At 39.0% G+C, this 15,157-nt stretch overlaps 1 protein-coding gene across 2 annotated transcripts in view; it reads right to left on the bottom strand.

Annotated features, from left to right (window-relative positions):
* Positions 1 to 15,157, bottom strand: part of LOC111862350 (rootletin) — an 85,473-nt gene that overhangs the window by 55,146 nt on the left and 15,170 nt on the right. The window contains exons 4-12 of one of the 2 annotated variants that reach the window (XM_033750631.1): positions 12,403 to 12,581; positions 12,099 to 12,264; positions 9,769 to 9,978; positions 8,456 to 8,602; positions 5,860 to 6,050; positions 4,903 to 4,938; positions 3,894 to 4,005; positions 2,161 to 2,397; positions 495 to 631 (exon numbers count right to left, since the gene is read on the bottom strand). In XM_033750631.1, the coding sequence (XP_033606522.1) occupies positions 495 to 631; positions 2,161 to 2,397; positions 3,894 to 4,005; positions 4,903 to 4,938; positions 5,860 to 6,050; positions 8,456 to 8,602; positions 9,769 to 9,978; positions 12,099 to 12,264; positions 12,403 to 12,581 (1,415 nt within the window). The remainder of the gene's footprint in view (positions 1 to 494; positions 632 to 2,160; positions 2,398 to 3,893; positions 4,006 to 4,902; positions 4,939 to 5,859; positions 6,051 to 8,455; positions 8,603 to 9,768; positions 9,979 to 12,098; positions 12,265 to 12,402; positions 12,582 to 15,157) is intronic. The other variant, XM_023847659.2, reaches the window with a different exon arrangement.

Below are 15,157 nucleotides of genomic sequence, written 5' to 3'. Positions count from 1 at the left end.
GCGGTTACTTCCGCTAGCGTTACTAGCAACACAGCGCCAGGCAACAAGGGTGCCTATTACGTGGCCGTTTTCCGTATTGTCCGATCAAGGCTACATAAGGAGCAGCGAAGGCTATTCACAGTTAGTTGTACTGTGACAGTCAGTTAGTCCTGGAGCTACCGCCGAGTGAGTACGCGAGCTACCTCCGAGTTAGTTCCGAGTTAGCCAGCAACCAGTCAGTTGTATTGTGGCATTTGGAGTGTACTAATTGTGATACTGCAGATAGCAGTAATCGTAAATCTGTAATTTTGGTGATTGTATGAGCGAATGTGAAATAAAATTCGCTATATAAAATACGGCGTGAAGTTATTTGTCGCGATATACGCCCGATACGCGACAATATGAACTTATCACAGTTACCACCAATGTTTCAGTACACCATGCATAAAAAAAACTTCTAGTATATATAAAAAGTTAAATTATTTAATTTTAATATTGATATTCCTTATATATACCTGATTTCTGCATCTTTAGTCGTTCGGTTGAGTTCACTCTGTAAGAACAGTTTCTCATCTTCCAGACTGTCTGACACCTTCTGTAGTTTTGCATTTGCCTTTTGAAGTTTCTCATAATCAGAATTCAGTGCATCAATCTGCAAAACAGTACATACATACATGCATATATGCATACATAAAATCATTCAAATTACACACTGCACATTTCTGTATATAAAAACAGCATTTACAATCTTACATTCTGTTTTACAATTTTATAACCAACAAACTCAACTAAACTAACGAAACTCACCACTAACTCCCTGCTAATAAAATTCAAAAGTTCAACACTCCTAATATTACGTCTTCTATAGGACATGATCATGAGCCAGACCCCATCCACCTCCCACCCTCACAACCCAGTTCCCTAAGATCCATGTTCAAGTTATTTCTCTCTTCCCTTCTCAAACTTTCAAGTGGCTGCTCTCTACCAAAATTCCCAAACATGGTGAGGCTTCTCTGCTAGTGACATCACAACATTATAAAATTTACAGAGATAAAAGGCCTGCGGAATATGTTTACATTTTACCAAATCAGTGTGTAAGTAAAATTTCACTACGAAAAAATATTACTATGATTCAAGACACTTCTGATGTTCCCCCAGTTATTTCCTGGGTATCCCATTGGCTGCTTAGATTGCAAATTACTGAATGATTAACTAACTACCCCACTTCTATTCAAAGTTCACAGTTATTCAGCTGCTCAAGACAATCCCTGCTCTTATGGAACCCATAACTTCAGTACTCTGAGCCAGCTCCAACCAGTTCTTGCTCCTATGACCTTTTTCTCAAAAAACCATCTTAATACTGTCCTCCCAGCTATGCTTAAACTTCCTGTATTTTCTTCTCCTGAGGTATTCTGACCAATAATTTCTCTGTAACATTTGCTACATGTGCCACAAATTGCATCCTCCTGTAGTTAATCACTGTAATAATATTATGTACAGTTTAAATTGGCAGCTCCTCATTACATTATTTTCAACATCCTTCTCTTACTTCATCTTCCTAGGCACAATATTCTCCTCAGCATTTTGTTCTAGAACACCTTACCAAGTCTGTTCACACCCAGATGGGTCATGAATTTAAAGCTTGTGTTCTGATACCCAAAAACATTATTTTCATTTTTATTACATCAGCAGAGAACTCATTTTATCTTGAAATGTGCAGAACCAATAGGAATCCTTCAGTGAGTTCCATGACTTTTTGAAATACAGTTTGTGATTCAGATTTAGTGCTCTACTGCTATATAGATGCAAGCAAGCATGCTTTTTTTTTCTTTCTCTCTCTTCCACAAACACATGCACACACAGAGCATTAGCCCACAAACAAAATGTTTCACTTTCTGGGCTCCAAAAATAGTGACCACAAGAAACTTAACAGAGACTGATGATGAGTACATATTTGCCTCAATCTAAAGGTATGCATGGCTAAGTAGAATTCTAAAACAACTCCTACATTTAAGTAGCAGTTCTGGGGCTCCACTCAACTGATTTACTTAAGATCATGAAATAATATATGAGGACAATTACCATGACAAACTAATAACACTGTGACCATCACAATCCTACTTATGTTCTATACTGCATCTCAGATTTTAGTATTCAAAGTACCAGACTCCAAATACTAACCATTGCATTGATTTCCATTCTGTTTTTGTCTAAAGCATTTTTCTCACTCCGAACAGAATCAAGAGATTTCTGCAGCAAATCCTTCTCCTGCACCAGCTGTGAGCAACGGGAACGACAGGAATCAAGCTGCTCCGTCAGTTCCCCCACTTTAGTTTCCAGGGTTTGCTGACTGTCTTCAGCATTCTCGCACTGTCTCTTGAAAAGTATCAGCTGTTCCTTGCTTGACTGAAGCTTCACCTGATGGAGCAACTCTGGTGCTTATTGAACTTTATTCTCCAGACAGAACTAATTAATTAGAGTAAAGGAATGAAGGAGAAAGGGAGCAGACAAAGAGATTTCATAATATCCAAACCACGATGATTCTCTGAAACATACCACATAATACGGTGAACTACTTTTCATGAAACTACATTTCAACTAAAAAAACTCATGTACCAAACTTAGATAAATTTTATTTCTGGGTCTTCAAAACAGTTCACTCTCAAAGTCTTAGTGAATTTAAAACTGTCCCTGGGCTTAATTAATTAAACACCATATAATGGAGATGTATAGGGGCATGGGGGTATAGCTCCACCTCAGCACTTCATGCTCCAGCGTTTACCTCCAAGGAAAGAAGGAATAGTATCCATTGGACAGGAGGCTGCATGGGCCCCACAGTGAAATGACACAATGAGGAAAACAAAAATCACTTCTCCCCACAGTAAAATGAACCCTGATTATCCAACTGTCCAGTCCTTAACCTAGTCACTATACTGAATAGCTATTTGAATCACACTGGCCAAGCAGGGATACATTCATTTAAAGATTAAAATAAATTTTTAAGAATATTTTGTTTCACATTCACTGAATAGAAAAATAGTTCAGACAAAACAACAATTCATGGAGAAACCTTGTGAGCCATCACACTATTTAGGTGGCTCAATAGTTCATAAGTCCCAAACATTTCAGACATTTGTGGACATTCAACACAAAAGGAGCTGGGACAGCTGAACTGAAGAAAAACTGTCTGTTCAAAGAAATTAGCTTCTGCCAGTTAAGTGACAAGTGCCATGAATGATGACAGCACAATTTACATGCCATGTTGTAGCTATAAAACAAACAAGTATATGAATTAATGGCTTCAGGACTTGGTCATGTTGAATTCTGAAGGTTTCTCAATGTTGTGGTAAACCTTATAATTGTGGTCTTCAGGGTTAATGACATTGGGAGGGGTTCAGTAGCTCTCACATTAGGCAGCGTGTCAGAGGTGAAACAATGACTGGACAAATAAAAGAGTGGAATGCTAATAGACAGTGTCATTGTGGTTATTGAAAAGATGAGATGAAAAATGTGCTGGTAACCAGGTTGTCTTGAGGTAGGTGGGAAAAAACATTTTTGTGATCCTGCATTTAGGATATGAAACAATGGAAGATTTCTTCTCTAGCTTTTTTCTTTTCTTTTCTTCCTTCTTCTTTTCCTCCCCCGCTTCACCACATGTGGGCAGGAAAAAGGGATATTTCCTCTTCCTCCTCCTCTTCTGTCACCTCCTCCTGCCCACATGGACAGGAAAGGGAGTTCCACAATTGCTGGGAAAAGGTGATTCATTGGTAGGTTTGGAGGGGGGCTGAAAAAATGGAAAACCCTCAACATTAGGCATGGCCCAGTACTTAAAGCTTCAGCCACAAAAGCCTAAGGACCAGAAGCAAGAGAATTTTACAGACATCAATGAATTGATCTGAAGTCATCTAACTAACCTGCAACTCATGAATTTGAAGCTGGTATTTGTGTAGTGCAGCTTGGACAGCAGAGATAGTACTTTCTGCAAAAGCTGGAGAAGTAGGTGTGCGCAAAGCTCTTTTTGGTGACCTGAATAGAGAAAATGATGTTAGAATTGTGTACAACAGCAGTAATCTCTAAACTGGGTTTCATGAAACCACTGGGCTTAGTACAGGATCTGATAGCTATTTCTACTCTCAGTATCCATTACCATGGCAAATGCCAGACAAGGATCTTCAATCACATGGTTAACCCAGTACTTTTACCAAAAAGCAAATGTTTTAAAGAAAAGGACAAAATTATGTTAAGTATATACAGAAAAGTGAAACTGTTCCTGTGCTTAAGTAATTAAGCATTAGGCCATGATGATCCATGGAAGAACAAGGGTATAGAGCCATGTATTCTTAATCTCAGCACCAGATGGAAGTGAGTAGTCAGCTTCACACCTCAGCCACTTTACCCCAAGGAAAAGGGCCTCCTTCACCCATTAAATAAGAGGCTGGGTAGACCTCAGAGCCTGTCTGAATGCTGTGGAGAAAAGAAAAATCTCTCGTCCTTGCTGGGAACCAGTACATGGGAAAGAAACATTCTGAGGAAAGTGTATGGGGTATGAGAAAGGGGTATGGAGATCAGAACTAACCAAGAACTGAGGGAATTACATGAAACTCCTGATATGGCAGCAGATATTAAAAGTAGGTTGGCATAGTTAGGGTATACGACTAGAATGGAACAAGGGTGGCTATGAACATTTTTGAGGAGGTAGAATAATAGTAGGAAAGCATGGATTGTGATGGCTGGAAGATGTATAGAATGACTTATGTGAGTTAAAAGAGAAGAGAAATAGGGGAAAAAGCAAAAAATGGAGAATAATGGGAACATGCTATAGAGGACAACACCACAGAGCCAAAGGAGTAATTAAGTACTTAAGTAACTAAATGTGTTAAAAGAATTTCCTTATGGAACAACTCACATAAAAGTTATACTTACAGCTGCAGCTTACTGTCTGGCAGATAATCATATAAACTGAAAAGATACTCTGATTTAGAACATACATATATTCTGTAATATGTTCTTTTTTTAATTTTAAATTGTTTCAGTCTTCATCATTTATTGCCCATACAAACTGGTCAGAACAAGGCTCACCTCATGAATGACAAACCACTGCAGTGTTAGAAAATATTTATACTTCTATCGAAATAAATATCCAGCATATAAGTAAATATTTTTAAAATAGTTGTAGACCACAATAAAATTCAGATTTAATATAAATTATGAAACTTTTAAATAATGAGTCTTCTTCTTAGTCTTTTGGAAATCCAAAAAGATTGATATGAGGATAAAGACAAAACAACTCTGTCCAGTGTGGCTATTGAAGTTTTTACTACTTGAAAACTTAGCACCCTACAGACCATCATCAGATGGACATCGATACTTTTTTAGAAACTTCTAACTTAGAAGTTAGAGCTTCTAACTTCTCACAATGGGTGTTTTGAGTGTTAAAATACATATACATACAATGGGTAATGCACAATATATACAAAATCCAACTTTTCCACAACTACAGAAGCTTTCTTGGTAATTTAAAATTTTTAAAGTTTTTAAAACTTTGTTATTTAAGTTAAAATTTACAAACCAAATAGGATCGTGTCCCTTTTCCTATTGTCTTTCTTGATGGGGGCTGAACTTGTGCCGCCTGTCTCTCTTGAGAAGGTAATTCTTGGTATCGTCCTGTGTTTGTTTGTGGCGTGCTGTGTTGTTTTCACTCCAGTTTTACACACTGTCATCTGTTCATCTGATGTTACAGTCATTGTCATTGTAAACTACAAACAAGTACAAACGTGTATTTATACTTGCCATGATTGGTGAGCAGTCCTGCCATTTTTTTCATGCCCAAAAGGTTTCATGGTTTGTACAAAATGAAACTGCCATGAGGAAGATACTGACCGCTGAGGCACCGGACCAGCAGGAGTAAGATGCAGGTGTGTTGCTGCATGAGGCTGCTCAGCATCCCGACTCTCTGCGTCCTGGATCACAGCATGTGCGATGTCACGAAGAGCATTCTGCAACAACTCCACTTCTTCCTGCATGTGAATCACTTGTCCCACTTCATGTTCTGCCTCTCCACATCTTTCTTCCTGTAAAGTTTCTAAACTTAGTGCACAGAAGCATAAGCACAATACAGAAATACTCAGCCACTCCACCCTGACACAGTCCTTTCATACAAGGAAAATCCTTACTCACTGACTGGCTTGGGAGTTAAGATGATGACTGATTTAACTTAATAAGATACACAGCATAAAATCCCCTGTTGCGTCAGTCCCTTGTCACCACAGCATGGGGCATTCTCAGATGGCAGAGGAAATTTTCTCCAGATATGTGGGTAGCTGCAAATGTTGAATAAGCACTTAAAGACAGATGATAAGTGGTAGTCCTCCAGGATGGGCACTGAACAGGGGGCTATTTACCCATCGCTATAAGAAAATTAGCAAGTTATGCACTATCGTAAAAAGTCTTCATAATTGGACGGATTCTTTCAAACAACATAAGCAACAAACAACAGAAGAAACATCTGGAATTTGAAATGTCAGGAGTCTCTTATATTTGGGTGATCAAATAAAGTATGATCACATGGGTGAGGCATGCAGCAAACATGATGGAAATGAGAAAGGCATACAAAATTTTAGTCCAGAAACCTGAACAGAAGAGAGAACTTTGGATATCAATGCACAGATGGGAGGATAATACCAAAATGGATCTCAGAGAAACTGGGTGCAATAAAAAGCCATTTGAACTGTTTTATATAATTAAATCATAAACATATTTATAAATTATATACAAAATATGTTCAAAAGGTAACAATTACAAACTTGAAAATTGTGAAAACTTCATAGATTGTATCTCAGAAATTTAATATAACGGGAATAAATACTAACGGAATTTATGCCCATAATTATATTGTCATGTGTTCGGTGTATAACGTGACAAATAACTTCACGCCTTAGTGGATATAGCGAATTTTATTCCACATTCGCTCTTACAATCACACAATTTACAGATTCACAATTACTGCTATCTGCAGTATCACAAATACTAGACTGCAAATGCCAGAATACAACTGACTGGTTGCTGGCTAACTCGTTACTCTCCGCTGGCTAGATTGAGAACTGTCTTGAATAGTCTTCACTGCTCCTTATTTAGCCCCGTTCCGGACAACACAGAAAACAGCCATGTAATAGCTACCACTGTTATTACCGTTGTCGCTCGCAACCACTGCTGTCTACCGCCATGTTTGCCAATAGCCTAGCAACACTGTTGGGAGTTGTTTACCACTACGTAGTAACTGTGGCGTCCCGTGTTACGTCACCGCTGTTGACTCGCGTTGCATAGCAACAAATATGCTGGGACTCGGCTAACTTCAGCTCCGCTCGGTGCTTCACGGCTGGCGGGGGGTGGGGGGGAGGGCCGTCATCCATAGCGCAACACATCACAATATTATAAAATTATGTTATTATTAATTTATAATTATTACTAGTCTCATGACACAGACTGAAGCATATGAGGTGGGCATTATAAGTCCTTTTGACAATTTCATGTTTATCATTCTGACATTAGAACCGTCAACATTTAAAACACTTCACCAATACAAGAACATTCCTTTCAAATATTTCTCATGGGAAAAGTTTCCAAAATCTGTACTTGAGCATTTCATCCATGGTGAAGCTGGGCACTTATCAGAACTAACTACCAGTGTCCTAATTGACTAAAACACTTCTCACTGTGCTAACACATGCTTCATTATGTGAGATTTCTTCGCTGTCTGTTATTATGCTGCAAAGATCAGATATTACATGAACTGTGTTCAAGGTGACAAACCCAGATGGTAACAAATAGGAGGCCAGTATTTCAGCGCTATCTGACCTGGATGTATTTATATTCCTTTTGAAGTCATTATAAACAATAAAGTCTTCTTACACAATCAGCTGTGAAATCTTAAAAATTTCATACCATTATGAACCAAATGTCTCAACACTAAGTTTTCAACTCAATCAAAACAAGTCTGAAATGGGATGGATCCTACTGCATACAAATTCAATTCATATCACACCACATGCATATCTGACTTGGAATTACAGGAATTTTGTGGATATTCTTTACTAATAACTTTTCGCTTAGTGGGGAGTGGACTCCAGCTGGGCCACTCGGCATGGCAGCCACTGATTGGCCTATTGTAACTGCCCCAGGTGATTATGATGATGGAGAATTTGGTGGAATGAAGATTGGTAGGGGAAACCGAAGTACTAGGAGAAAACCCACCCCAGCGCCACTTTGTCCACCACAAATCCCACTTGACCAGACCTGGGATCAAACCCGGGCCACCGCGGTGGAGAGCCAGCAACTAACCACTTGAGCTATGGTGTGACCTACTAATAACTTTACTGATAGCTCTCAGTATCCAATGGTGCACTGACAAACCACATGTGTATGTTTACACTTCCAAACTATATTTTGTTCTGTGTAATATAATGGATGTAATACCAACCAGATTCTGAATTTCTCTCAGCAGGTGTTGAATTCTCTCTTCTTTTTGCTTCACTTCAAACAGAGTTGCCTCATGCTGACCTTGAAGGGAATTAATCTGCGATTTCAAGTCTGCTGCTTCCTGTTCAAGCTGCAGCTGCTGTCGACCCTAAAATCATTATGAACATCGAAGTAAAATATCATCAAACATAAAAGTCCAGGAGTAAATTACACTGACAATCTACAAAGCCAAGAAATGTTACTGGACTCTTAGTGATAATATGGAATTTGGAAATTTCCGAGATTATTTGCATTATATCACATGTATCTTGTGTGCATTTTGAACAACAAAGCATAACCTCTGAGAAACACCGAAAGAGTTAAAAAGTAAAGCTATCCCTGTAATGGGCCATGGAGGCCCACAGGGTTGTGAGAGGTCAAGGCTCCCACATTTCCCAATCAGCTCACAGATGGCAGCGAGGTTGTCAGCCTTATGCGCTGGCCACCCTTTACCCCCAGGAAGATTCCTGGTACTCGTTTCTGTTAGAGGTTCAGTTAACATATGGGCCATTGTGCGGCTAGAACACGTTATGCTACAAGCTGGAAGGTGGTGGGTTTGTTTCCTTTGATTTTTCAGTTGACTGAATCCTTCTAACTGGGGTTGACTCAGTCTCTAACAGAAATGAGTAGCAGGAATCTTTCTGGGGGGTAAAGGACAGATGGTGAGTATGGCTGACAATCTCACCAACATCTGTGAGCCAACTGTCTAGAAAATGTGGGAGCCTCAACCCCCCACAATCCTATGGGCCTCCATGGCCTGTTACAGGGACAGCTTTACTTTTTTTTTTTCTACAATTGTCATGAATATGTATGCATCCTTCAAAGAATGTATGTTAACACTGTCCTGCTATTCGTAATATTGTATTAATGCTTTGTAGTCAACACCTCAAGAGCAGTAACTACAAGGCTCATGAGATAAGATTTAATTAATGACATGTCAGCCAACTGTTATATACTGCCTAATGGCAGATGCTGCATTAGATGAAGGATGCTAAAATAACCATGTCAAACATACAAAGCCGGTATTCATTGTTGTGAATTCAATTTATTTTTAGACAGATGGCTTTCAGGTTTAATCCACAGAAACACTGTGTATGATATGATACCAGTAAACTGATTAATATTCTGCATGAAGATGCATTAGAAAAAAATATGGTTATGCACAAGCATCTTTCACAATACAGGCATACCAAACGGAATACAAGTTTCAAGCAATGTCTGAGTCCTCAGTTAACAGATCAGCATTGGTATGTTTCACAAAAAGAAACTGCTCACCTCTGTCTTGCTAGCTGTCCTTGTCACATTAAATATCTCGCTGCAAACATTGGTCATTTCTCGAGTTGCTGACGACATTTCAGAGTTCAGTTTAGACAGATCTCTCTCTGTTGCTGATTTCATTTCAGCAAATATCCTCTTGACAGAAACAACATCTCGCCAGATATTAAGAAGTCTGTTATGCTCCATTGTGTAGTAATCGTTGAAAGCCTAAAATAAACAAATTTTCACAGTCACCTAAGTTTTGTAACCTGTTTGTGTTCAGTTCAAAAACATGTGACCCCAGAAGAAAAAACATGACTGTAAAGGAATATAAACTTCTTCAGTGTTGCCACAGTATTTGCTTACAGGTTCAAACTGGGAATCAAATGCCAAATGGTGAATATGTAAAATTCACGTATATGAGAAATGAATGTAAATAAATAAGATAAAAAATGGACTATAAACTTGTGTAATGTCAGCGTAATATTGGCCAACAGGAAGAAACTGGCACTTAAATGCCCAAGAAGGAATATGTTAGCAAGGCAGTCACTCAAAATGAATACATTTAATATCTTTTCAGGGCCTTCAATAATATGTTAGACTAGGGATACTATAAATGCATCGTGTACAGTTCTCCTAGTTCATCAAACAAAGATAGAAAATTGAAGGGGCTGGTGCAAAACAGCTGTTGTTCCAAAAGGGGGGAGGTAAAAAGTGAAATGATTTTTGGTTGCTATTTGATTTAGTAAAGCACATGTTCTGGTAAAACATAAGATGCATCCAGTAATGCTTATCTGCGAATGCATATTTAACATGAAGACATTATTTATTTTTTGTTGTGTATGCTTTAGTCTGTCTTTCCTTGTATAAGAGAAGACAGCATTGAAGCATACACAACAAAAGCAAAAAGACTGAAATAGCTGCCAAAAATATACAATGGAAATACCCTATGAAAGAAATTAACAACAAAACAATGACGTGCCTAAGGGCACAGAAGACAAAGTGTACAGTGCAGTGGTCTCCCCAATAATAAGTGTTGCCTGATGATGGCCCATAGCTATGAAAGAAGCTTTTCTTAATTTGGAAAGAGCAGCAAAAAAGATGAATCTACAAATTAACCAAAATAAAACAAAGTACATGCTGGTAACCAAGAAAGACTGTGCTAATGGACCTACATATATTGAAATTGGCTGATATAAATTTGAGGTTTATGTAGTTTCACTTACCTTGGATCAGAAGTTAACTGTAAAAATAATATATGTGATGAAATAAAAAAGCGTGTACTTGCAGGAAATAAATGTCTCCATGGCCTTAGGAAACACCTGAAATCCCAATTAATACCCAGGAAAACCAAAACTATGATGTATAAAGTACTTATAAAATCAGTGCTACCTTATGCCTCTGAGACCTGGCCACTATCAAGATCGGATGAAAGACTGTTAAGTATATTTGAAAGGAGGATCTTGAGATATATCTTTGGACAAGTGGAATAAAATGGAATATGGAAGAAGAGGTATAACCATGAGCTATACAAACTATTTAATGAACCAGACATTACTGGATTTATAAAGGTGAAAAGGCTTGACTGGGCTGGACACATAATACGTGCCAGCGAGAATGGAATGATTAAGAAAATGTTTAATACTAAACAAGAAGGAAATAGGAGAGTGGAAAGACCAAGATTAAGATGGGAAGATGGGTGTAAAGAACTGGAGGAATGTAGCATCGAATGGAGAAGAATGGCAAGCAATCCTGAGGAAGGCCAGGGCTCACAAAGGGCTGTTGTGCCAGTGATGATGATGATGATGATGATGATGATGGTGATGATGGTGATGATGGTGATGGTGATGATGATGATGATGGCCCATGTGTGGCCGAAACTTGTAGCAACAAAGGAATGAATGTATATAGTTAAAGACATGTAAATTTTTAACAGACACTTTTGGTGTATTAAATATATTTAGTGTCTTTTATAAAAGGTTGATATTGTTGCATTATAGATGAAATACTTACAATCTAAAAATGATAATTAGTTAGTTAGTGTAAAGAGCACAGTACTGTTAGTTTCTTGGAACTCTAGCCATGGTAGAGGGGTCATACCATCTTTCATGGAGCTGGGGAGCAGACTTATCAGCTTACGTCAGCGTGGGTACTACCAGTTTGGAATGTAGCATCTTGGATTGTGGTCAGGTGTATAGTACGTTGTGTACCTACTCCTGGACTCCATAGACAATGTTTTCTGCTTGGGGAGTAGCTCTGAACATCGCCACAGCAAGCGTACAGCTTTGTGTGCTCCACAACAGCGTTTACCTTTCCACAAGGCTAAAGTTACGAGGCACTAACTTTACCTGCTCTTCTTCTTTCCATTCGTCCTCCTTAATCAACATTTCCTCTCGCAACTGTTCCCAGTCATTAGTGAGCTTCTGCAAGTCTGATGTGAGAGCATCATTGGTTTGGTGCGATTCTTCCAACTGATCACGAAGGGCTGCATTTACTTGCATCATCTTTTCACATCTGTGAAAAACACAACAAATGAACAAATTAAACTTCCAGCTGGATCATGCACTACAGCATTCTGCTGTATTCTGGGGAATATGTACATTTATGAGAATTACACTGCCATATAATTTTATGTTTCTAGTTGTTTATTACTTCTTGCGCTCCTCATCCAGTCTTCTCAGTGCAGTGTCAAGATCATGGATCCTGCCCTCTCTTATTTCAAGTGAGGAAGGAGCTGAGCCAGCCATTGCTCTAATCGGAGACTCAGACCCTGCTAAACCTTCTGCCATTTGGCCCTCTAGTTCTGCACATCGCTGCTTATACTGCAGGACCTGCAATGAGACAAATCAACTTTAATGATTATCTCAAGCACAATTACAATACACCTATAATTCAACTCAGTAAAAGGTAAAAAGGTAAAATTTTCCCTGTGCTTAACTAATTAAGCACTATGCCATGAAGGTGTATGGGGAAGTGGATGTATAGATCCACATTTTCTTGACCATGGCACTAACTGGAGATGAGTGGTCAGCCTCATGACCCTGTCACTTTACACCCAGGGAAAAAGCTCCCAGTACCCACTGGATAGGAGGCTTGGTGGGCCCCAGAGCTGGTCTGGATGACGTGGAGAAGAGAAAATTCTTGACCTTACCAGGACTTGAATTCCGACCCCTTGGTCATCCAGCCCATAGCCAGTTGCTATGCCAACTACAATATCCTGGCTCCTCAATTCAAATCAGTAACAAAATAAAAATTAATGTCACAGTGCAGTGGCTAGCACGATGCTTGGGTCAAATCTCATCTTGGAGACTGGCTACCTGGGGATGTTTCATGATTTTCCAGTCCCCTGAGACATCATATTTTGGTGCTACACGTTTTACTCTGTAGCTTTATGATCCAATGTTAATTTGTTCATACTGTCTTCATTTTTCTTAGGTTCAACTATTTTGCTCAGTACTCAGTGACAAATTGGGTTAGGTTAGGACAACTGATGTAGTTCACTCACATTAAGTATGTATCAGGTCTAGTATGAGTAAATAGAAGCAGAATACAAATACTGTGACCAGTGCTGCGAAGATGGAATGGAGCTAATAAAACTACAAGCATGGTTACAATGTTGTAAAGCTGTGCCCAATTACATTCTGTTTTTTAAGGTTCATTTTAAAATGCTATCAATACAGCATCAAATGGTGGGATGTTAGTGAATGATGTACTGGAATGCCTTTGGAAAGAAGCAGTCGTGGCATAATAAAGGTTGTATCCTGACAATTGTCTAGAGGAACCTTGGTCAAATAGCCCATGTCCTGGCCAAGATTTGAATTATGTATCCTTTTAATAAAAGCCTTGAACATTAACAAAACAAACAACCTGCTCTATAAATAAAGCACCCTCATACAATAGCAAATTTAAAGCAAATAAATGTGAAAGTCCCATATGAAAGAGCTAATATTAGTTCACCAATAAAATTGTAACTGTGTACCCATTTTTTCTAATCTTAGTCTACGTGCTGGCTACCTTAGCAGAAATTGTTATGGCTTTCCTCAGTTCCGTCAGGATAATGCTGGGACAAAACCTTAAAACAGGCAATGCATAATGTGACCCACGTCTTTCAAAGGTGATTCACAATTACCCTACCATTCAATGCCACATAATTTGTGCTCTTAAAAAAGAACCACTGAAGATTCAATCACTCACACAGCATGATGAGACAGGTGTGGACACAGGTACAGCGGGAAGGGCAGCAGTGAAGTGAAGTTAGCATCTACTCAATAGTACTTTGTCTGATACCTGAACACTAGAGTTCACATCATCCTCAGACCTGGGCTCAATGAAATATTCTCACATAAAGCACCAATTGAAAGTAATCAGCACGAGCACAAGTACAGTTATTGCATTCAGTATTCCAAAGCAAAGCCTCACATTCAGGTTTGTTCCTAGGAGCTGGGCTAGTGAACTTTATTCTCCTTCACCAAGCCATATTATCCGCAGAATGTCAGTAAACACCATTAGAAGTCAACATGTAACGCATATAAAAATGCATGTGTCAAAAGAAGAAAAAGAGCAAGGCAGTGCAAGAGATGGAGAGGGGGGGAAAAAAAAGAAGAAAAGAGAATCTAAGCTACATTAAACTAAGTAAGGTAAAGTAGAGTAAAGGTATCCCTGTAACAGGCCATGAAGGCCCATAGGGTTGTGAGAGGTTTAGGCTCCCACATCTTCTAGACAATCAGCTCACAGATGGCGGTAAGATTGTCAGCCTTACACACCGACTGCCCTTTACCACCCAGGAAGATTCTTGGCACTCATTTCTGTTAGAGGCTGAGTCAACCCCAGGGCCACAGTGCAGCTGAAAGGATTTGGTGAATTTAAAAAAATCCACCTCATTGGGACTTGAACCTGTGACCTTCCACCGTGTAGCATAGTGCCACAACGAACTATGCTACCGCATACCCCCTACATTAACCCAAACACACTTAAAATAACAGATACAAACATGTACTTACATAAAATAAAATAAATTCAGATGGACCTAAACTAATGTTGACCAAAATGACTCAGTAGGTGGTATGTGGTTAATAAGATGGGGTACCCAAAAGAAACCGAACTAATTTTTTTGTGGGCAGAGCTTTTGTAGTACCACATTTTGTCGCTATGAGCGCACAGAGCTAACATTCCTCAGTCGATAAGCTGACTACCGTTGCTTCAGAAGGTAAGGACTAGTTTCGGCAGAGTTTATAGTGACAACTGTTTTGTGTGATTGTCGTTTTTGCAGTGGCTGATTTTCATGAACAGCGTGCGGCGGTGAAATTCTGCTTTTTGCTCGGGAAAAGTGGAACAGAAACTCTTGAAATGTTAAAAACGGCGTACAAGGACGATGCTATGGGGAAAACTCAAGTGTTTGAGTGGTTTT

The sequence above is a fragment of the Cryptotermes secundus genome, unplaced genomic scaffold (assembly GCF_002891405.2).
Source record: "Cryptotermes secundus unplaced genomic scaffold, Csec_1.0 scaffold542, whole genome shotgun sequence".
NCBI classification, from domain to species: Eukaryota; Metazoa; Arthropoda; class Insecta; order Blattodea; family Kalotermitidae; genus Cryptotermes; species Cryptotermes secundus.
Note: the sequence above shows the minus strand (reverse complement) of the source record. Positions and strands in the feature narration are given on the sequence as shown.